Raw genomic sequence first — 23,623 nt, forward strand, 5'->3', positions numbered from 1 at the left:
CCTATGTTACAAAGTCTGTGCATAGCGTACAAGGAGCAGGTGGCTAGCTGCTGCAGCCAGGCAGGTGGGGACGCTGCTCAGATGGAGCCAGGAGCACCCAGACCCTCTCCCCAGCCACCGCTGTCTTGTCCCTCACCAGAGTTTGCATTCTTCTGATTGAGAAAGCATGAAGTTGAGCTCACAAAGGCGGCTGGTTGTGAATACAGAAAAGACCCCTGGCTCTGAAATTTTAATTCAGAATCACGCGGAGGTTAGCTTTGGAGATTTTAATTGGAAAAAAAGATAATCTTCCCGGGTGACTTGGAGGATCAGCTCTTTGAGATGTGACTGGCCCGGTGACCCCTCACAGGGGTTCTCGAAGGAGGCAGAGGTATGAGTGAACGGATGGGTCTGTTGTCAGGCTCTCACGCGGCGGGAGGACTGGGAAGGGGGACTGATAGCAAGGAGGGGAGCCTGAGGTGGACCTGGAGAGGGCATGCTGGGGGAGGGGTGGTTGCTGGCGTTCATCCGTGCCCCAGGTGTTCCGGGGCTGTCCCCAGCATTGTCAGAGCTTTCTGATGGTCACCATAAACCAGAAATCTGGGTTTGCATAGAAATTTAAAACCTTGTGCAGGCCAGAAAAACTGTCTGTGGGTTCCACGATCTTGGTCCTTTCCCCAAAGACGGTGCAGATGCTCTTGGCAGGAAGGGAGTCCCTGACCCCGGTCACGGTCTTGCCTTTTGCTTTGTTATGTTAGGCTTTGTGTGCACCTGGGTGTCTGCTGAGCCCGGGAAGGTCTGGGGTGCAGATGGGAGCGCCCCCCCAGTGGCTGCCAGCCTCCCCGGACTGACCCCGTGGGCAGAGCCCCAGGATGCTTCCAGCTCCGGTGAGCACTTGCTGTCCTTAACTGGAACTCTGGAAATAAAACAGTGGGTGTCCATTTTCCCACGATAAACACACAATTGTCGCTGGGTGAACCATGCCCCACCTGGGACTTTTCTGGGCCTCCCCTGGTCACGAAACACGGGAGTTGGGGGGGGACGCTCACCTAAGCACCTGCTGGGCCTAGAGCCTGGGGCAGGTGCACAGGTGAGCTCCTCCCTCCCCCTCCCTCCCATAAATGGCTGGATATTCTGGGGGGGGGTCCTCCGTATGTAGGGGACTCATTCCTCGCAGCTGTGCCTTCTGTGGGAGGATGCCGTGACTTAACCGGACAGTCTGTCGACGATCGGGGTGACCTCCGTCCCTGGTTGCTCAGGACAGCCTCTTTCTTGCAGGGGACTCCCCTGCCCACTTTCCATGTGAGCAGGGTCTTGACCTCCTTTACGGAGTTCATGAAGTCATGGACTTGCTGCTTTGGGCCGGCACGCTCTCTGCCAGCCCCCCCCCCGCACCCCTGGCTCACACCAGCTCGTATCCTAACCCCTCCTGACCCCTGCCCACAGAGACGGGGGTGTCACTGGGCAGCGTGCTCCCGGAGTTATGCCCACGTCCTCCTTCGTCCTTCCCATCAGCCGCGGTCGGTGCCCTGAGCTGGTCCTTGCTGGGGAACTAGACTTGATGGTGGGGAAGCCCCACTCCCAGCCGCCACAGACTCTTGGGGACCCCCGAGTCTCCCCCAAGTCAGCCTGCTCGTGGCTTCGGGCTCTGCCGGACTCCTGGGCCCTGGGGCTATCTCCCTTCTGAGTCTGGCCCTGTCGTTTGCCTTTCTGTTCTGTTTTTACATGTTACCCATCATGACTCTGTGTTGAGGCAGAGGGGTTATAGAACCATGAACTGCTAACTGTTCTGACCCGCAGCTTGAGTTTCTTCCTCTCCTGCTGCCCTGCCTTCAAAGAAGAACAGAAGGGACCTTCTTTTTCTGCCTTGGAAGGCTTCAGACTGCCCCTGTGGCCCCTTGGTGGATCCCTGTAGGCTATGGTCGTGGCCACGGCTAGTTAGGGCTCCATGTGCTTGCGGAGGTGCCCATCTTGGGGCCCAAAGCCTGCGGGTCCCTGTCCCGGCCATGGCTGCCTTCAGATCCAGGCTCTGGGGGCAGCCCGGGGGTGGGGGGAGGTGTGCTGTGTTCTCCCTGCCCCTAGAGGCCCGTGCCTCACACTCAGCAGCTCTGCCGGCTGTCACACAGCAGGTGGAGCACCGTGAACCTGAGACGTCGGTCTCCATCAGGCCCTGGGGTTTCTGTGTGCAGTTTTCCCATGCCCCGGTTGTGTTTCTTCTCCCCCTCCTTACAGACGCTGGGCAGCCATGCCGCGCAGCCCGACCTCCAGCGAGGACGAGATGGCCCAGAGCTTCTCCGACTACTCGGTGGGGTCCGAGTCGGACAGCTCCAAAGAAGAAACCATCTACGACACCATCCGGGCCACGGCAGAGAAGCCCAGTGCCGCCAGGACAGAGGAGAGCCAAGGCAACACGCTGGTCATCCGTATCCTCATCCAGGACCTGCAGCAGACGGTAAGCCCTGTTCGTCCCGGTGCAGCAGGATCTCCAGGGCACCTGGGTCACCTTCTGCACCGCCTGTCCTGGCGGCGTCCCGCATGTCGTGCACCTGCCCCGCCCTCCCCTCCTTCCCGTCACCTGCGCCTTTGCCTGCCTCCTAGCTTGCTGCGGCACCTCCGTCCACTTACTGAGCTCCTGTTACGGGCCGGGCAGAGGCCAGACCTTGGGGGCTCGGGGACCAGCTCGGGGAGGAGTTGCAGCAGTTTCTCCCACGCTGCTCCTTCTGGCTTGCAGGCTGGGTTCCCTGTTTCAGGGCCAGCGGCCACGTGCCCGTGGGCTTCTCCGTACCTGCCTTCATCCCCGGTGCTCTCCTCGTCCGCTGTGATGTTCTCGAGCGTTCCCTCATGGTGTGACCACTTGGACCCATTCTGTCCTGTTCCTCAGAATTCCTGACGGACCGTGGCGGAGGTTCCGGCTTCTCCGTCCTCATCTCGACAATTATTCTTTTGAGCCACTGGTTCCTTGTCTGTCTTCTTCTTTTTACCAGGTTTTGTGGTTTCTTCTTCTCCTCTTGTAGCTCTTCCTTCTTTACCTGGGTCGCGTCCTTTCCGGCTGGACGCGCGTCCGGTCTCCGCCTCCGTCCTCTGCTCCCGCTCACCTTCATCGCTTCCGGTTGTTCCGGCTCGGCTTGGGCAGCTGCCCGCCGTGTGCTGTCCCTCCGTCGCTCTGACCGTGTGCGGGCGGGCTCTCCTCCGCTCCCTCCCGCCCCGGTGCCCAGTGTCCCGCAGACACAGTCCCTCTGTGGGAAACCCGGGTCCCGGGTCGGCGCCCGCGCGTCCTGTGGGAACGCCCTGCGTGCTGCCCTCGGGCCGGATGTTGAATTAACGTCCTCGCGTGTGTCACTTCCCTGAGTCCGTGAAACAGCCCGAGCCGGGCAGCCCTGGCCAGCAGTCCTTCCGGGCGTGCTGTCACACAGAGTGAGCGAGCCTCTAACCAGCGTGGACGAGGAGGGGGGACGTCACCCCCCACACCCCCACATCCCCACCGACGCCCTCCTGGTGCCAGCAGATGGGGAGGATCAGGCGGCCTGGGACACTCTGCCCGGAGCCTCCGAACCCGCCGCTGGCTGGTGTTGGACGTGGTCACTTGCTGCCGCGTTGGCTCCTGTAGCTTGTTGTCACCGGGGAAGGCGGCCCATGGGCAGCCTCGCAGAAGGCACGGCACGGCGGCTGGTGCATCCGAGATGGGTCAGAGTCAACCCCCCTGCTGTCCGCCCTGTGTTTTGGGGAACGGCACCGAAAGGTCTCGAGCCTGGGGCCCACCTGCGGGCGTGAAGTGAGCCGGTGTAGACCGGGCGTGCAGCTGGGGCCAGGGGCAGCAGGGCCCGTGAGCGTCTATAACCTCCATCAGTGTCCTCGCTCCGAGCCGGCGCTGTGCACACCGACAACAGACAGAGAGACTCTTTTGCCATCGTGGCTGTTGAGATGCCCCACGGGTAGTGAGTAAGAACGTGGGACGTTGGAAAAGTCACCACGATGCGGGGTCTTATGAGTACGGGGTCATGGGAGCTGGCCTGGAAGCCTGTGTCCCACCCTGGCCTGTCGTGACCTCTTCCTGGCAGGGGGCGTGGTGGATTCTGTCCACTGTGCCAGAGGCTTCGGGAACCTGTCGGGAATTACCGACGGAGAGACACCTGCTCCCCAGGCCCACAGCTACGAAGGCCTGCCAGGGGTTTTGTCTCTGCTCCCGGGAGCGTAATTGTTTCCGGAACCTTCTAAAGATCACCTCTCTTCACTTTGTTAAGACAAACAAAGCCCCTTGAGGCTGAGGCCAACACTCCCACGGGCATGAACCCCGGCAACAAAGTAGCCATTGTTCCCGCGTGTGGGCCCTTGCCAGGGTGAGTCCTGGAGCCAGGGACGTGAGATGGACCCTGGAATCTCGCCTGGGGCCGGTTTCTCACCCCCGTGTCAGCCCGCCCAAGGGGAGATGGTGTCTTGAGGAGCCGGGAGGCTGTCCCTTTCCTGTCCCTGGTGCGTTCGTTCCCTGCCCCCCAACCCCCAGGTGCCATGTGGAACTATCTCTTCTTTAAGTGACTGCTGTTTTGATCCTCAGCCCTCCAGTGGGAGGGATTTTGCAGCTTTGAGCGGGGGCGTCCGGGAGGCCTCCTTGAAGCCTGCGGAGCCGAGTCCTCCCCCGGTGGGGTTCACAGGGCCATGCGGGAATGGCACATGCCCGTGCCGCACACACAGGGAGGGCTCAGTGTGGGGCCGAGCGCAGAACGGGCCGGCAAACCGGGCCTTGCTAGCGAGTGGCGCGTGTGGAAGTCAGTACGAACGCAGTTCTGTTATCCGTAGTTCCGAGAGAAGCGGGAACTGAGGTGGCCCCGGGCGCCCGGGAATCCGGTTTCTAACGCGCCTCGCGTGGCCCAGCATGGAGAAGGTGGGTGGAACCTGTGACGGGGCCTCCTTGGGCGCACAGCACCAGCCCCTGTGCCCCCCGTCCAGGGCTTGCCCTGAGTCGCTCGGCGGCAGCGGTCCGCCCCGTGTCCATCAGGCCCACTGTGACCCGAGCAGACCCGTGCCACGGAGGTGCAGGGACAGGCCACCTCCCGGCAGGAGCTCTGGGAGAACGAGTCTCTCCTTCCTGTTACCGATGCTTCCGTTTATCACGTGTCTTCAGCTTTGGCATTTGATTTAGGAGGAAGCGTCGGAGCTGCGATCCCGACCCCCTTAAAGCTAACATATTGCCCTTCCTCCGTCCGCCCTGTCTCGCACACACTCTCAGACTTCTCGCCCGGAGCAGCCGCCTGCCACGTCCACACGGGGCCCGCCTCCCGGCCGCCCACGTCGGCGGACGGGGACGCTTCGCCATCTGTCATTTGCTTTCACGCGGACGGTCGGACATACTTGGTTTCCAGGTGACCCTGGCCTTGGGCTGTCACTGAGGATCACAGTAGAGCCAGGCAGAGAGCCCCACCCCCATCCGCTTCTGCCGCGGACGTCGCTGTATTTGGCCCTACCCGAGGTTTTCCGCGACGTTCAGTGTTGGGACTCCTTCAGCCGTCTTGGTGATCTCTGAGGCCCTCCTTGTTTGGTAGCTGAGGATCAAGCCCCTGTTGCTCCCTCTTGGCCTCTCATTGTACAGAGACCATCCGTTGTGAGAGAAGGTTCCGGAAGGCCTGGGCAGGAATGACCGGCTGCCTTGAGCTCCACTGGAGCACGTTGCTGGGCACACACTGCTGTTGACTCTGGCCCCCGGGCAGCGAGCGGTGTCTGCCTTCTTGTAGGAGTTCACGGGGTCCAGGCTTCTGGGAACGAGTCACCTCCAGCTCCCCTCCCCCGGAGCTCTGTCTTAGAACCGTCTTTTCAGGGGGTCTGGGGGTTGGGTATCCCCCTGCCTTGCTGTCTGCAGCATCCTGGCCCCAGGTGGCTAAGCGGCGTGGGGGATGGGCTGGGGGAGGCAGGGGTGGGCTGGGCCTGGCTCCCTTGCCCCTCTCCACCAGGGACTCGTCTCCCATCAAACCAGAGTCCTTGGTTCCTGGAATCGCTCCTATCCCCGGCGACCTCGCCACCTTCTACTCACCTCTCACGTGAAGCTGCGGAGTTCCGGGGCTCACTCCGTGCTCTTCCCACACCCGGGGCCTCTGTTACCACGCCTGAGTGAAGGACGGCCACGGCCAGGGACCCATGTCGCATTCAGCTCTGACCTCCCATCCCGGGGCGGGGCTCAGTCTCCCTGGACACCTGCTCAGTGAAAACTCACGTTGCCTGGAAGGGATGCCAGGACCCTCCCTCCCTCTCCCTTTGTTCCCTCTCTCAGCTGGTGGTTAACTTAAAAAAAAAAAAAAAAAGAAACAGCAACTTCATTGAGGTCCAATTTACAAGACGTAGAGTTCACCCCGGCTTTCCCATCCATCTCTGGGACCGTGTTCTCCATGCCGCCGTCTTGTCCCGGGACCGGCAGAGCCCACACAGCGCCCCAGGCGACTGCTTGCTGTGTGGACACAGTCCCACCCCATCCCTCAACCTCCCCAGGCGCTCCTGCTGTTTCAAGGTTAAAGATCAGATACCGACACAGCACCCCGCCCCCGCCCCACTGATCCCCGCGGGTGTCCTCATGGCCCAGCGACGCTGCGCGGCCGTGATCCCGCAGGTGCGCGCTCGGTGACTGTGTGGCCAGCGTCTCCGTCCACCAGCGCGCTGTCCTGTCCACCCTTGTGCCCCTGCGGCTGGCGTGTCAGTGTCCCCCGAGGGAGTGAATGAAGTCCCTCACCTGCAGCCTCACTGCCAGTGGGTGGGGGTGACGTTAGAGCAGCTCCCCAGGTGATGAGGTTTGTGCCCTTAAGACGGGAGTGTGTTCTGGCTGTTCCAAGGGTCCTTGCTTGGGACTGGTGTCGGCAAGTTGCTTTTTGGTTTTAAGATTTCTTTCTTTCTTTTTTTTTTTTTTTTTTAAGATTTTATTTATCTTTTTGACAGAGAAAGATCACAGGTAGGCAGAGAGAGAGAGAGAAGGAAGCAGGCTCCCCACTGAGCAGAGAGCCTGATGTGGGGCTCAGTCCCAGGACCCTGAGATCATGACCTGAGCCGAAGGCAACAGCTTAACCGTCTGAGCCAGTCAGGTGCCCCTTAAGATTTCCTTCTTTATTTGAGAGAGAGAGAGAGAGAGAGCGCACGCACACTGTGGGGTTGTGGGGAGAGGGAGAGGATGAAGCCGATTCCCCCTGAGCAGGAGCCCCCACCACCCCAGCACAAGCAGGGGGAGCGGCAGAGGGAGAAGCAGGCTCCCCGCTGAGCAGGGAGCCCCACGTGCAGCTCGACCCCAGGACCCTGAGATCATGACCTGAGCAGAAATCCAGAGTCGGACGCTTACCTGACAGAGCCCCCCAGGTGCCCTGCGTTTTGTCACTTTTTCATTCTAGGCTTAAAACGTGCCTGATCATGTCAGTGTCTCCTCTGTACTCATGCTCAGCCCTTCTCCTCCGGGGCAGACACTGTCACAAATTCAGTGTGACTCCCTCTTGTGTCTCGTTCTCCGTTCGTGGGTATTAGTGATCACTGGAGTGTCGGCTTGTGTAAGAAAGAACATGCACACTTGGTTTTGTACTGGGCGTGTCGTTCGTGACTTCTAACATCTGGCAGTGTATTGTGAGACGTCTTTTCTTTGATATTATTCCTTCACCAGTTACCCATTCATCCTTCTGTTCCCCTTCCCTCCATCTGTCCACCCATCCGTCATCCCTCCGTCCGTCCCTCCGTCCGTCCCTCCGTCCATCTCTCCAACTGTCCCTTCCTCGCTCCCTCCTTCCAGCCCTTTTGCATGATAGAAACCGATGGTCTGGATCTTTGCTCTCTCCCTTCAGTGACTCTGCTCTCTTGTAGCGCACGTTTGGATCACTTTTCTGGGGGGGATGGAGGGCATGGACTCTGGTTTTCTTTGTGGTCTCATTAACGGGTTGCTCAGGCCAAAGAGAGCCCCTCTTGCCTGGCCCCCGACTTCCCTCTGCCTCCACCTTCTGCACGACGTGGTGATGAGAGTCCAGCTCGTGTCCTTAAACGGAGTGGTTTGCACCTCACAGTTTTAATCAGGAAACTAGCGGGTTGTAAGTGGTTTAAAACACAGGGGAGGGCTGCGGCCGGGGGAGGCCGCGATCGAGCCGTTATTATCCATCTCACATGGCAGCTGGCTCGAGGCCGAGACGGGCTTTATTTTCATTTGCATCATTAAAAAAAACAAAACAAAACAAAAGCCCCAAACCCCTGTCTAACCAGCTTCGGTTTTGTGTGCTGTGAGGCTTCCACGCGGCGTCTCTGTGGGTTTTACGTTGACGTTTTCCATGTGAGAGCGGCCGGCGCCGCTCGCTGGGGTCTCCGTAGCCCCGGTGACGAGTGTCTGAGTTGCTGTGTCCTTCTGCTTAAGGTTCGCCTTAAGACCTACTTAAATCTCTCTGAGAAAATAACATTTGGGGAAGTGGCTTTGGCCTGGAATTATCACACATTCTGTGAAAAAAGCTTTGTAAATCCCACATCGTGTGGAGAGCATTGCGGTTCAAAGTCCGCGCTGGGGAGAAGCAGAGCTCGCCTGCGCTCCCGACGTCCCAGGCTGATAAGAATTACCCAGAAGGCGGCAGTGCCAGGGCCTGAACCATTAATATTTAATTTTCTGGGTCAAATCCAAGGCCGCGGCGCTTCTCTTCCCACACCTTCCGTGGTCGGATCTCGGTGACTCCTGCGTCTGCCTCCTGCCAGCCCGGGTGTGACTTTGCTCTTCCCACACTCCCTCTCTGGATGGACGGGGCTTGTACCCAGTGTCCGCGCTGTATCTCCCACTGCGTCCCGTCCACTTCTTGGCCCCTGCCGGCTCCCCCGAGGCTCCGTGTGCCCTGCTGGGACACCGGGATCGGCAGCCCCGCTTCTCACGGCTGTGGGGGAGCCCTTCTGAGCTTTCCTTGTTCCTCTTTGGGCTCAGGAGTGCTAATCCTAACTTCTAGGAGCACATGAGATGTGGGGGGAGGGGAGTCAGGAGCCCGTGAGCCCCTCCCCGTCCTCCCCGAACCTGAATGTCCTTTCCTCCACTCTACTAACAGAGCTTCCCCTCCTCTCGTTGATGGCTAGCAAAAGGGGAGAATTCACTCGCTTCCAAGGAGGGCACAAGTCACGGACAGACTCCAAGCCAGTGCCTCCGTGTCCCGTCCCCTTGACAGTGGCTGAGGACTGCCAGTTAGCCTCTTAAAATGAGCCCCAACACGTGGTTTTCCCACTACCTCAACAGAGTGCCAGACGGTGATGAGGCTTTTAATGTTTGAAAACTCTTACTCTGGCTGGAAAAACGAGTCCACACCTACTTTCTGTCCTTTGTTAGTGTTTAAACGTCCACAGTCCCCAGCGTGGCCCCGAGACTTCAGCGTCCTCAGATCAGGCTGTGTCCTCCTCAGCCAAGGTCACTCAGCATTGCCTCTTCCCTCGAAAGCCCTTATTTGAAGCTTCATGGGTCAGCCAGGAGAACGCTTCCCTGTTGGCTGGCCCAGGGTCCAGCCTGAGGGGTCTTTGTCCACCGCAGATGCACTGTTGCATTTCCACGGCTGCGTTTGGAAGCTGGTTTGGGGTTTGGGTTGCTTTGGTGCCGGCTGACTCTCCGAGGCGTGCAGGTCTGCACATGGTGCCCGAGCAGCTCCGAAGGGCTCGACCACGCCCGACTTCACCTGCAGACGCTCCTGTCGTTCTGTTTATGGCGGCTCTTTTAAAATGCACCATTGGGGATTGCCTGGGGGGCTCAGTGGGTTAAAGCCTCTGCCTTTGGCTCAGGTCATGATCTCAGGGTCTTGGGATCGAGTCCCACATCGGGCTCTCTGCTCAGCGGGGAGCCTGCTTCCCTTCCTCTCTCTCTGCCTGCCTCTCTGCCTACTTGTGGTTTCTCTGTCTGTCAAATAAATAAATAAAATCTTAAAAAGTGAAATAAAATAAAATAAAATGCACCATTAAGTGGGGCCTGGAGGAAGTTTTCGGTGCAAAATGCACTTATCCGCAATAGGTGATGCCCTCGGAAGCTTGGGCTTCTTTCTGCGTATCCTGAGTTCTTGCTGAACGCTGCTGGGACATTTATTCTCCCTCTGCGGGGAGAGTCCCCCTGGCACCATTCCCCCACAAATGCCTCGGCAGCTCTTCCTCTCATTTTTTTTTTAAACTTTTTCTCGGTGGAAGTCCCTGTGGTCCAACCTTGCGTGGTTGACGGTCCTTTCCTTGGCCCCCTGATGCTGCACTGTAACAATGTATATGTTACACAGTAGGGTGTTTACAGTCTTTCAAGCTCTGTCTCCTGGACCCTTGTGCGATCTCACAGAACGACCCCTGCCATCACCCCCATTGTATAGGACCCAGAACCGATGTGGAGAGCCGTTGACTCTCTCCCATAAAAATTCTCATGTCCTGTTGTTGCGAATCAGGGAACAGTCTTGTCCAGCTCCTGCCTCTTTCTGTCCCCATAGGCCGACCACTCAGGCATCGCTGGGCACATGGCCCCAGAGCACAAAGGTTTTGGTCACCTGCGGATTGTGTGAGTTAGTTGACAACACTGGTATGGCCCACCCAGAGTTTGTGGCGCATAATGGGAGGCAGAGACTGGCCAAGTTCACTGTGTTATGGGCTGTGTTGTCCCCCCATTGCAATCCCTGTGTAGAAGTTCTAACTCCTAGCACCTCGAGATGTGAGTATAATGTGGGGGGGGTCTTTAAAACATGATTAAGGTGGAATCAGGTTGCTCGGGCAGGACCTCATCCAATGGGAATGGTATCTTTTTTTTTAAGATTTTAAATTTATTTTTGAGAGACAAAGCATAGGTAGGGAGAGGGGCGGAAGGAGAAGCAGACTCCACAGCCAAGCCGAGAGCCCCATGTGGGACTTGATCCCAGAGCTGGTCCTGGGATTATGACCTGAGCCAAAGGCAGATGTTTAACCAACTGAGCCACCCATGCGCCCCAGGAATGCTGTCTTAAAAGGAGATCCAGACACAGACACACACAGAGGGATGACCCCGTGAGGACACGGAGAAAGACCAACCATCTGCACGCCAAGGAGAGAGGCTTCAGGAGGAACCAGCTCTGCCCATGGAGGCATCTTGGATTTCCAGCCTCCAGGACTGGGAGACAATGAATGCCCGTGGTTTAAGCCCCCATCCGTGCTCTTTTGTTAACACAGCTCTAGAAAACGATATGTACCGCGTATGTGGCAGACCCACACTGGGTGTCTGCCTCCACCTGTCTCCAAGACCTGTGTTCTTTCCCTGGTGTCCTGGTATTCCCGGTTGTCAGCCTCACATGGTGCAGAAAGGCCACAACTCCTCGACCAGGCAGGAGCGTAGGCTGCGTTCACTGTCTTCCATTTAGATTTGAGCTTGGCCATGAGCCTTACCAGTGGAGGGTGGCGCTTCATGCAGGTCAGTCCCCAGCTGACCAGAGCTATGCCACTTACAGCCCCACAGATGTGCTGTCTGCCCTTTCCGGGTCTTGGCTGTGTTCTAACAAGGCAGCGCAGCGTGTTCACGGTGCCCTGGGTGCAAAGCAAGCCCTCGGTCATGGCAGCCGCCACCATTCTCCCCGAGGTCCAAACCCAACCCTACTTATGTTGGATTACATCACCAGGAGCGTTCTGTTTCTGGAACGTTCTGTTCAGTGCAGTTCTACCAGCATTTATAGAGCTTCAGGTAAGAACTAGACACACGCCCTTGTTCTCATGTTGCAGATCATACAGTGTGGAGCTGGGAGCCAGTCAGCTGGGTCTTGGGATGGGGCCACATGCGTGGGGTTGGGCAGACATCTTGGAAGAAGATGTGTGTGGTTTCCCTGTGCTTGAATGTGCCTCCCGCTAGGGGGTCAGGCCTCTGGGGGCTGAGAAAACCTGAGGAGAGCTGGCGCTGGCCCGAAGGAACCCTAGGAGCTTCCTGGACAGATGCTTGAACCGAGGCTGATGTTGTCCACAGAGGCCTGCTCCTATTGTGGGATTTTGTAGATTCCCACCCCCTGCCTGACCGAATGTACGTACTGCTCGTCAGGAGCTGAGGGATAGGCCACTCTGATTGGGGTCTCGGAGGTGCCGTTATGTCCACCTGCAAGATTTCTGTATCTTAAGCTGCCCAGCTCAGTCCAGACACTTAGGGAAGTTTTCAGATGAATCTGGACATCTCGGTGTTTGGGGTGTCACACCAGGCGATCCAAAAGTGATAGTTATTGAAATGTCATAAGGTAAAGTACATGCTGGTCTGTCCCTCCTATAGGAAAGCAGTGCAAGATGGAGAGGCTGTGACCATAGCCCAGGCAGGAGGGAGCAGGGGTCAGTCGACCCACAGCCCAGGCAGGAGGGAACAGGGATCAGTTGACCCACAGGTTAGATAGGAAGGAACAGGGGTCAGTTGACCCATAGCCTAGGCAGGATGGAGCAGGGGTCAGTCAACCCACAGGCTGGACAGGAGGGAGCAGGGGTCAGTCAACACACAGGCTGTGCAGGAGGGAGCAGGGTTCAGCTGATTAGCATGGGCTGTGCTCCATGGGCAGTCATACCAGCTCCCTGAGTTCAGTTTAGGATACTCAGTGGTCAGCTCGACCTGGAGGGAGGCCAGAATAGGTGAATCCTGGCCAGTTGGGAAGAGTGAGTGCGGTTGCAGCTGGCAGGTGGGGAAGGGAAGGGACGGTTAGCTGCAGTCACAGGAGCACAGGGACATCCACAGCCTGACATGGCGGACAGTTACTGAGAGGGTTTGGAATTGCTGGAATGTGTCTGTGTGCGTGCAGGTGCATATGTGTATGGGGTCAGGGCAAGGGCCGAGGGCGGCCTTGATAGGCAGGATGTGTCCTGACAAGGAGGAAGGGTCCAGACCAGAGTCACTTTTTCTCTGTGTCCCTTGAGGGAGAGGCAGGCCCTGAGCCCCCAGGCATTTGAGTAACTGGATCAGGAGGGGACACAGGTGACGGGATGGGAGAGACATGCAGGTGAGCTCAGTGCAGAGGCTCTGGAGTAACCCAGGAGAGAAAGGATGGGGGCCTGCTAGGCGGTGCTGGGGACACAGATGGGGACTCAAGCATCTGAGGCCATAGATTAACCTAGGCTGATCTGGAAGGTGCAGACCAGAGAGGAGTCGGGAGCATCTCCTGGGCTTCTGAAATAGGAGGTGGTCCCACCACTGGCATTCAGAAGGAGGGTGAGGATAGAAAGAGTGGGGGACTAGGGCAGGGATAGAGGTGGGGTGGGGGTCAGGTTGGGGTGGGTTCGGTGTCAGCAACAGGTGACACCTGAGTGACTGATTTGTCCGTTGGTGTCTAATGCCCCATGTGCTAACCTGACCTGTGTGCCCAAGTTCACGGTCAGCGTGTTCTTTTGTATTAAATGCCCCATCAGAGTGACCGTTCCACCGTCGTCAGGCTGAGGAGCTGGGTCCAGTTATCATGTCAGTCGTGAATTCATGCGGGGAAAATCTTTGTTGCGTGTGCGCACTTGATCTCCCGAGGGCCCCCACAGCCTGGCCATCGCTGGAAGGAGACCGTAGCCGTCCTCTGCTGCTTCCAGAGGTGCCGCCGTGGTGGTTTACGTCTGTGGCGCACACGGCCGGCATCTTCCCCGACACCGGCGTGCCCCACGCTTTGTCGCTTTGTCTGTTTTTTAAAGCTGCTGGTGCGTCAGAGGCTCGATTTTACTTCTTTGAAAACAGTTATTTAGAATCTCCCAAATTTTGTCCTTTGTTATGGGGATTAAACTGTTTCTCCCTTGTATTGTCAGGGCTCAGCCCTGGCGCAGATTAACAGGTAATTGGAAACTCAGAACAAAGGCGGTGTCTCCCTGATCCACAGAGAGCTGGACATTAAGTTCCATCCTCCGTTTTCTCAGGGCCGGTCAAGGGTTTTACAACCAGGGTGGCCAGGTGTGTATGGAGAGCAAGTAACGCATCCGTTAAACCACGAGGACTCAGGAGCCGACTTGACTTGGGTTCACACTGAACCTGGACCACTTTCCGGACATGTGGCTTTGGGGTCATTACGTGAGAGTCTGAGGCTCTGCTTCCCCATCTGGGAATAATAATAATAGTGATTGTTTTTATATTGATCATAATAACCATTTTAATGTACATATCTATTACATGCGTTGTATTGATTACATATAAACACACAAGTGTATAGTTACGATTGCATCTACAGCAGCAGTAGTAATGATAATACTGTCGCTCACGGTTGTGGTGAAGTTAAATGCAGGTAGCGTAGTTCTTGGCATATGAGGATTCAGGAGACCTTAGCCACAGCTGTGTCATCACCATTGCCACCGTCCTCACCACCGTCATCCCTGTCGTCATTGTCATCACCGCCATTGTTGCCGTCATCATCATCATCACCGCCGTCACCATTACTGTATTCTCTCATCAGGCTCTGAGCTCCTTAAGGGGCAAGACCCTGTCTCTGTCATCTCCTGTGTCCCCACCCATGCCTGCCCCGGCGCTGGTAGAGGACCCTTTATGCAGAAGCTAGAGGAGCAAAGGCGTTCTCTCCGGCAGCCCTGCGGTGGCCGAGGCTGGGTTCTGGGGCTCCTGCCACCCGGGCCGCCCCTGCAGTGCGCCTGGTGCTCTGTGAGTGCTCTCGCACATCGCTTACCTGGGAGCACCCGTAACAGACTCTGCGGAATACCCATCTCCCGCGTGGTGGGAGACCGGAACGTGGTACAGTTCTCCTGACCGCGTCAGGTCGGAGCGGGCTGCAGGAGGGTCCCTTGCGGTAGATCCTGTCAGTGCTCCACCTGCCACGGGGCCTTCTTGACGTTTCTCAGAGCAGGACCGCAGGTTGTGCGGGGCGAGCCCACCCAGGGCACAGACTCTGCATCCCCGGCTCTCCCCGCAGTGGAGTGGGCACTCTGGGGTCACCCGTGATCACCTGCGATCACATGGGTCCCTTGGGAACAGATCCCAGCCCGTGTTCCGCTCTGCCCTCACCTGCTCGAAACCCCTTGGCTGTGGCTGCCACGTGGGGCCCCAGGCCTTCCTAGGGTGCTGGAGCTGGAGCTCAAGGGAGCTTGAGCTGGGGGTGTGTGTGGTCGGACCCCGAGGCCAGTGGGGACAGGAAGTGGCGAGTTATCCGCAGTCCCACCTGGTCACGTCGGACAGATAGAGTTTGTCGTGCTGAAGTTTCCAGATCCTCGCTCAGCCAAGGCTGGGCGGGGCTGCGGTGTCTCTGACGTGAGCAGCCGGGCCCCACCGGCCTGGAAGCCCCAGGAGGAGCTCCGAGGTTACCCTCGAATTCAGCCTTTGACACTGGCAAGGGACAGACGGAGCATTCATGCCTCCTGGGTCAGGTTTCCCGGACCGTGGGATTCGGGGCTGCCTGCTGAACGTTCCTCATTGTTGGGAGCCGCTGGCCTGGCGGGTCCCCCCGGGGGCCCAGACTCCAGACCCACGGAGAAGGGCCTCTGCATCCCGGGCACGCAGGACCCCCGGGAGACGGTGGGTCCCAGCCTCCGGTCCTTTCTGAAGGTTTCCGCGGTGATAAAGTGAGTTCGTCAGCTCCTACTGGTGGCCGTTCAGTAGAACGTCATTTTAATTCAATAGAATTAAATGGAATTAAACAGAGACTCGTGAAGTGTCTATTAGAAGCAGATGTGACCTGACCTTGGTATTTGGCGAATCTCCCAGAAGGGACCTGGGAGTGGGGCCAGGGCGAGGCCTTTGGGTTCTCAGCCACCCTGCTAGGTTTTTTAGGAAAGTGTTTGCAGCGGATTTGCAGGCACTGTCTACGCTACTGAAGTTTTTACAAGTAGGATTTTTTTTTTTTAAAGATTTTATTTATTTATTTGAGAGAGAGAGACAGTGAGAGAGAGCATGAGTGAGGAGAAGGGCAGAGAGAGCGAAGCAGACTCCCCATGGAGCTGGGAGCCCGATGCGGGACTCAATCCCGGGACTCCAGGATCACGCCCTGAGCCGGAGGCAGTTGTCCAACCAAGTGAGCCACCCAGGCGTCCCTACAAGTAGGATTTTAAAATCACACTGTGTTTCACTGTTGCCTTCCTCTCTGCTTTGGGAGGGGTGGGGTCGGCGTTGGAGAAGTGTGGGTTGGTGTCCGAACCCAGACTGCTGCAGGGGCCAGGGGCCAGCACTGTGGCCACAAGGCCTGGGATTGGAGAAGCTCCACACGGGGGCAGGAGTGGCGCAAGGCAATAGGCGGTGTTGGTGACCAAAAAAGTCCCCCAGGGGCCACGGGGACCTGAGCCAAGGCCCCTGAAGCCCACGGTTCCACCCTCGCCCTTGTCCTTCTGTATTTGCTCAGGGTCTCCATCCCAGCGACATTCTGGAGCGCCGGGGGCCGGAGGGGTGTGGTTCTGCCACTGGATGCCTGTGGCCGGGTGGGGGTGGGCGGCGCCACTGACCGGTGTGTCCGTCCCTCCCTGCAGAAGTGCATCCGGTTTAACCCGGACGCCACCGTGTGGGTCGCTAAGCAGCGGATTCTGTGCTCCCTGACCCAGAGCCTGAAGGACGTGCTGAACTACGGGCTGTTCCAGCCGGCCAGCAACGGGCGCGACGGCAAGTTCCTGGACGAGGAGCGGCTGCTGCGGGAGTACCCGCAGCCCGTGGGCAAGGGCGTCCCCTCCCTGGAGGTACTGGCTGCTGCCTCGCGGCCCGGGCGCGGGGCTGGGGGGGGGGGGCGGGGAGGACTGTCACGACGCTCCAAATTTGATTTGGATTGGGGGGGAATGACCCTCCCATGAAAAGTGAGCTTGGGGTCTTACGGGGGCCCTGAACGTCGGGAGTTGCAGACAGCGGCGCCGTTTTCGAGCCCTTTGCTTCCGTACTGTGGACTGGATGAGTGTGTCGGCGAGAGATCTTGGGGCGCACCCACGAGGGGTCTGACTCAGGCTCACGGTGCCAGGACTGGCGGGGCCGGGGGTGCAGGATGGGGCTTGCTTCCGTCTCCCCGACGCGGTCTTCCTGCCTGGGGTGCGCAGTGGCCAGGGGCCGTCCAGCCGTGACCCGAAGCATGACGTCCAGCCTCTTGCCCTGGAATGACCAGGGGGCCCGGAGCTGCCGCAGCCGCTGCCCTGCCGCGTGACACAGCAGTGCGCGAGCTGGGCACCCGGACGCCTTCCGTGCGCGGCGTGACGCCGGCCGCTGCTGCTCTGACCCCAGGCCAGCCGCATGCGCAGGTTTACACACGGTCTCTGCACGTGATGGGTGAGACGGTGAGGCCGGCGGCGTCCTTCCTGTTGCACAGTGGGACTGGGCGCGGCGGGCGATGCCTCTCGTCTCAGCCCGGTCAGACGGGGAGAGGCCGCACGTGTGGAAGTGTAGCCCGCCCTCCGGCAGCCTGAGTGTGTTCGATCACATTCACCGTGATGAGACCGTCCTGAAGTCAGAGAGGTCATGGACCAAGGCCGGACCTCATCCGCACGTTTCAAAGCCCAAGAGTGACTTCAAGGGTGAGGTTATGGAGACCCCATTTAGACAGAGCCATGTCATTCAGACTGCAGGGGGGGCGTTTTGGTGGAGGGAAATTTGTGGCGCCACTTGGCTTCCTGTGGTTCCCTGTTCTGACCTTAGTTTGCTCATCTGTAAAATGGGTGTCCATTGGAAAAAATCCCTTACTGAGGGCCTACTAAGTACCAGCCTTTCTAGGCATGTTCACCATGTTCACGAGACCGTCGGGGTCTGGTCTGATGGGGCTGACACCCGAGTGAGAGGTGACAGACCAGGAGCAGTGAACAAACGGTTCATTTCGGGGACTGATGATTTCCAGGAAAACCCAGCAAGAAGACCGGGACGTCCAGGGTCTACACTTCATCCAAGAGGCTGTTGGGGGCGGCAAATCTGGCTGGTCCCCCGCTCACTCCCGAGAACCAAATGAGAGAGTGTGGGGATGCAGAGTAACCTGGGCAGGGTGTTGTGCTGTTTCTAGAATGGCAGGCGCACGCATACACTCCCCCTCCCCCTGTCCTGTCTGGGACTCGTGTCACTGGGGCTGAACTAAGAGGCCTGCGGGGTAGCATCTCTGCTCCTGCGTGTGCATCGCCCCATGGGGGGTTCGGTCCATTCCTGGGAGCTGTGCAGCCCAAGCTGCCACCCAACATCTCTGGGCCCCAGGCTCCCAGCTTTCAAAGTGGGGGAGCATGGGTCGTGCCTGCCCAGGGGGCCCAAGGCTCCAGTGAGCACTCCTTGTGCGAGCTGCCAGTCTCCTTGCCGTGGGAGAGTTGCCTACCTCCGTGTTTCCATCTCCTGGAGCCTCAGTCCCGCCCCGGCATCCTCGGTGCCGAGTGAGACGGGCCTGGCACTCCCTATCTTAGGGGTGGGAGTGGCTGTGAGTTCTTTGTCGCCGAGGGTTTCTGGGGCGTGTGCTTGGCTGCTTAGGAAACATGGAGGAAACAGCAGGAAGGGCTTTGCCGTCCAGAACCTGCATCCCTCTTTGGCCACGAACTAGAAATGCTGGTGACTCTGGAAATGGACATGTTCCTCTGAGCACTTCCTGTCCTGCCAAGAGATGGTAGCAGCCCTAGTTTTTTTTTTATTTTTTAAGATTTTATTTAGTTATTCATGAGAGACAGAGACGGAGAGGCAGAAGGAGAGGGAGAAGCAGGCTCCTCACTGAGCAAGGATCCTGACATGGGACTCGATCCCAGGACCCTGGGATCACGACCTGAGCCGAAGGCAGCCGCTTAGCCCATGAGCCACCCCGGCGCCCCAGCCCGAGTGTATTTTTATAACCAGAAGTCCCCGTGACTTGAGTTCCGTTAACCTTGTCAGCTAGTGAGCGCCTGCCTCTCCGACATCTCTCTCAGTGGCTCCTGAAATCTGAGTTCTGCTGGGGGACGACAGGGGGCTTGCCACAGCCCAGGGCGCCAGGCACACAGAACACGCTGTCCTGTCGGAATCTAGAACCGGCAACAGAAATCCTAAAATGGGTTTCGGTCCCCACCTGCTCGTTCCGTTCAGGACCAGGGACGCCTGCAGCCTGTGGTCAGCCCACGTTGTCCTGAAACTGGGAGCCGCCTGAGCGTCACAGAACTTTCCAGTTTCGCTACAGGCTTCTATTGGTCCTTAAAAAAGAAAAAAAAAAGACCAAGTTTCAGTCTGTGTGACCAGGGAGTTTTGTGTGTGGTGCACGCGCTGTTTTTACGTGCAGGGGAGAAGAGAGGAGAGTCAGGCGGCAGCTTTGGGACCGGGATGTGAGATGAGACGGTGCCGGGATAGTCCCCGCTGCCCTGTGCCCTCACGTCCCTCTCTCTGGGCTCGTTCAGACTCTTGGGGCTGAGGGACGTGGAGGGCGGGGTCCAGTCTCCCGCAGCTGGTGTCTGTCAGGATGCCCCTGGGCCATCCTCAGGCCTCCCCGCCCACAGATCAGGAGGCCAGTCCCAGCCGGGGAAGGTGTCCGGCCACAGCTGGCGGGATGGGGGTGGGGCTGGGCTCGGAGCAGGTGCCTCCCCTGGGAATCCTAGCGCGCGCCAGCGGCTGGCCCTCCCCAGACTTGAGTCGCGGCTCCCCCACATCGGCCCTCAAAGGGGTGCGGGCCCTTGGGCCAGGCACAAGGTATGGGTGCTGGGCTTCCAGGCACACTGACACCCAGACATTCCTCTTGGGCACTGACCGTGTCAGAGTGAAATAATTCATGTCCAGCTCTGAGGAGGTGCTGGATTTGAGTGAACAAATGTCACCCAGAGTCCCGGGATGGCAGCAGGGACACCGGCTTTGCCAGCCCGGGCTTCCGAGGGCCGGGTGTGGAAGACACATCCTGGTTTGTTGACGGGACCACGCGCGTGGCCGTGAGGATGACGATCGCCACCCACGAGAGGCGCACCGGCCGTGGCTTCTCCGAGAGAGGCTAGGATGCCCCCATGCCCCCGGGTGCTCTTGTGTCTTTCCAGCCACGTGTCCACGGACCTTCGCAGGTGTGATTCCTGTGACGTGAGGGGTCTGTGGTAGGGAGGCCGTCGGTTCACCCGACACGGGAGGAGTTTGCTGCCGGGGGCCCCAGCCTCCCGCGCAGCCGCTCAGACGAGGCTGTTTCCTTGGAACACCTTGTGACGTATTCACACGCCCCTCTTCTCCTGTTTCCGTTTCTGCGCAGTTCCGATACAAGAAGCGCGTGTATAAGCAAGCCAACCTGGACGAGAAGCAGTTGGCCAAGCTGCACACGAAGGTAGGCGGGGGTGGCTGGCACACGGCCTTGCGTCTCACACGTGGCGTTACTGTCTCTGCAGACCGGGGCGCGCCTTGGTCCTCAGGTTCCTCTTCCTGGGAAGCCACCACCACTGCACCTGCCAGTGGGCGGGGCCGGGATGTGCAGGTGCCCCGGGGGGCTTCTTCAGCTCACACCCCAAGGCCCGCGCGGCTGCTACGGGGCAGGGGTGCTCCACAAAGTGGTGGGAGCTGGGGCAGGAGAGCATGAAGTTTCCTCAAGGGCGGGGCTCTGGAGCAGGCTGGGATCGGACACGCATGTGGTGGCGAACGTCCCTGCCTTGCCCGGGCGCGTGTGGCCCGTGTGGGCCTGACTAAACCACGTGAGCGAACACGCCCTCCTGCGTGCCCAGAAGGGCATCCACCAGGGCCCCCGAACACAGCTGTCCTGTCCTCTGTGACGAAACCATGCTGGGTGACAAGTCGCATGGGGACAGCGTCAGGTGGGTTGTCATTCAGTGCACGTCCCCCCTGGATGTTTCTGGGAGGAGGGGAAGCCCCTGACTCTGAGTCCCCACTGCCGACGGAGAGAACACAGTGACCACAGAGCCAATTAAAGGGCTTGACACCAGCCGCACAGAGGTGTGGCCGGCAGGGACCTGGAGGAGGGGGCTGAGGTCAGCAGCGGCGGGGTCAGCAGTTGGGCTCGCGGCGGGGACCCCTGCCCCTTCGTCGGGGCTGCTGTGCGTGTCCGCAGGGTGCAGGGGCTCGAGTGTGACCTCACCCACCTTCGCGGTGAGGATGCCCGGTGTCTGGGAGTGCTTGACGGTGGGGGCGCACAGGGAGAGACGCACCGGGACGCCGGGACGTGCCTGGACACTGCCTGTGGTCCACCCCGGTGCCGCCCAGGCGAGCTTACGTGGTGCTGGGAGCTCCATGAGCACTTGCAGCCGATGGGCTCCCCTGACTCTGGTTCCGTCCCCCATTTGTAGCACAACAGATACAGGGATTTATATTGTGCTCAACCAGTTGTGGCGCACCATTACTTACCGATGAGCTCAGTGTCCGGACGTGGCTGGTGGTGGCCCTTCTGCCTGGCTCTCCCCCTGACGTGTCCCCACGTCCTCTGAGCCCTGACAGCTTTGTGGCCCAGCTAATGGTCCAGGTCCTCACGCACCTCCCTGCCCATCCCTGGAATCCGCCGGGATGGTGGCCTTTCAGCCCCAGGGTCTGCAAGCTTCTAGTTTTTTTTGATGACCTTCTGATGTGTACATAAAAATATGCTTTTTGGATTAAAAAAGAAAAAAACAATTACTACATAGCAGTGGAAACATTAAGTGAGCACAAGTGTATGTGTCTTTGGACATTTGTTAATTTTGGCTCCGGAATGTAGGTAGAATGTGTGGGTGGAGATCCAGCCTGGCCCCGGAGCCCCTGCGGCCGCGCCGTGTCGTGGAAGCCATGTGCAGGGGGTGCAGACTCGGGCCAGCGACAGGAGATCGCCTGTTCAGGTGGAGGCAGATTGGATACTGGGCTTATCCTCAGGGGGCGGGGGCCGTCTGCTCTGCGGCAGGAAATCATGGTTTCTGTTACAGATGAGACCGGGCTAAGCTGGGGAAACATCCCTCCCCACCAGGCTTGACCCCCAGGTCATTCTGACCCCATGAGAAGGGATTATCTCTTTTCACCTTGAATTGCTTCATGGCGAGACATCCCTGTGTCTGTCCACGCAGTCACAGGTTCACTGAAAAGTGGATTAGCCAAGCGAGCAGCTGCCCTCTCTGCCCTCCACGGCGGCTGTTGCTTCTCAAATTAGAAAGCACGAATGTCGGTGCTCGGGCCTCGCTCCCAGGAGAGGGACTCCGAGGCCCGGGAATAGACCCTAGAAGCTAGTTTTCCAGAGTGGCCCAGGTGGCTCATCCTTTCATCTGCGAAGAAATGTCCTGTGGTCTTGGCATGGACGTGAAAGGCAAGAGATTTCTAGAACCTTCATCCCAGCAGGCTGGGTTTTGTGTCTGCTCCACGCTTGGCACTGGGGTTCCAGATACCGTGAGCCTCTGCCGGGTGGGTCCGTAGCGTCCCGGGCAGGAGCAGCTCCTTTTCCACAGAGAAGGCCGGAATGCACCCTGGAAGGACCCTTCCCGGGCCTGGAAGACATTTCTGTTTGTTGATTTTTCCCTTTAGACCAATCTGAAAAAATTTATGGACCACATTCAGCACCGTTCGGTGGAGAAGATCGTCAAAATGCTGGAACGAGGCCTGGATCCGAATTTCCATGACCTGGACACGGGAGGTAGGTCCCGGGCGGAGAGGACGTCGGTAAGCCTCACGGAAGTGCAGACTCAGTCCAAGAACGTGCCTCTGTTATCAGATCCCACACGCACGGGCAATGGCTACGCTGTACGTGGTTTTTGAAAGTACTTTCTCGCTCCCGGTTAAGTTCCGGATGAGAGGGGCCGGCTGAGCTGTGCAGCGAGCACAGAGCCTGGCACCTAGTAGGCGCTCGTGTTGGGAAAGCGAATGAAGGAGGATGGTAAGGCGCGTGGCCCCGTTGTGTGCCCGCTGTGGGAGACACTTCCATGCGCACGTCTCGCTCCCCTGCTGGCATTTGGGCTGCTCATCGTTCGTGGGTCCAAAGAGCCTGGGGGTTCCCAGATTCTGCCCTTTGGCTGTGGGGCTGGACAGTTTCTCCTTCTTTAAACACTTGCAAATGAGCAATGACCTCTATTTCATCTCTCTGCCCGTCCCCCTATTATTGAGATGCAGCAGATCCCTAACTGTGTTAGTTTCAGGCTAGGCTCTGGATACAATAATTAGATACATTGTGTCCTGAGGACCACAGGTCTGGTTAACTTGTTACCGGGTACAGGGAACATGTTACTGTTCTGAGTACAGAGAACTCATTAGCTGTCCTCCCGTGCTCTGTCAGGACTCCTACAGCTCGTAACTGGGGATTCCTACCGTTGGCCACCTGTGCCGTCCCCACCCGCCTCCGGCAGCTGGCACTCTGCTTGGTTGGGGGTGGGGACTTTCAGATTTGGCATGGAAGCGGCATCATACGGTACCCGACGTCATTCACTTAGCACGGTGCCCTCAAGGCCCATCCATGCTGTCCTCCTGCATTGCCTTCCTTTTTGTGGTGGCCCTTCTGCCTGGCTCTCCCCCTGACGTGTCCCCACCATCCTCTGAGCCCTGACAGCTTTGTGGCCCAGCTAATGGTCCAGGTCCTCACGCACCTGCCTGTCCAGCCCTGGAATCCGCCGGGATGGTGGCCTTTCAGCCCCAGGGTCTGCAAGCTTCTAGTTTTTTTGATGACCTTCTGATCATTTTGTGGTGGGATCGAACTCTTTTGTGGGCCCGGACGGTTTGTGGGGGGACTGTGTCCTGGGCTGTGGGATGTTTGCAGCCTCGCCGGCCTCCACCCGAGGCCCTAGTCGCAGTCTGGGCTGTGACAACCAGGCTGTGTGCAGACACTGCCCCATGTCCCCTGAAGCAGAGCACAGGTACTGGGTGGGAGCCTGTGCAGTGGGACTCGCTGAGCTGGGCTGGCCGCGAGGGGACTCAGGCAGACTTCGTGGCCTC

General features: G+C 58.6%; 1 protein-coding gene across 4 annotated transcripts in view; it reads left to right on the forward strand.

Moving 5' to 3' along the window:
• SHANK2 (SH3 and multiple ankyrin repeat domains 2) overlaps window positions 1–23,623 on the forward strand; it is a 458,548-nt gene that overhangs the window by 60,002 nt on the left and 374,923 nt on the right. For all 4 annotated transcript variants that reach the window (XM_044259990.1, XM_044259992.1, XM_044259993.1 and 1 more), the window contains exons 3-6: window positions 2,212–2,431; window positions 16,330–16,533; window positions 19,992–20,063; window positions 22,226–22,334. In XM_044259990.1, coding sequence (XP_044115925.1) covers window positions 2,225–2,431; window positions 16,330–16,533; window positions 19,992–20,063; window positions 22,226–22,334 — 592 coding nt within the window. In that variant the 5' untranslated portion in view covers window positions 2,212–2,224. The remainder of the gene's footprint in view (window positions 1–2,211; window positions 2,432–16,329; window positions 16,534–19,991; window positions 20,064–22,225; window positions 22,335–23,623) is intronic.

The sequence above is a fragment of the Neovison vison genome, chromosome 7 (genome assembly GCF_020171115.1).
Source record: "Neovison vison isolate M4711 chromosome 7, ASM_NN_V1, whole genome shotgun sequence".
Lineage (NCBI taxonomy): Eukaryota > Metazoa > Chordata > Mammalia > Carnivora > Mustelidae > Neogale > Neogale vison.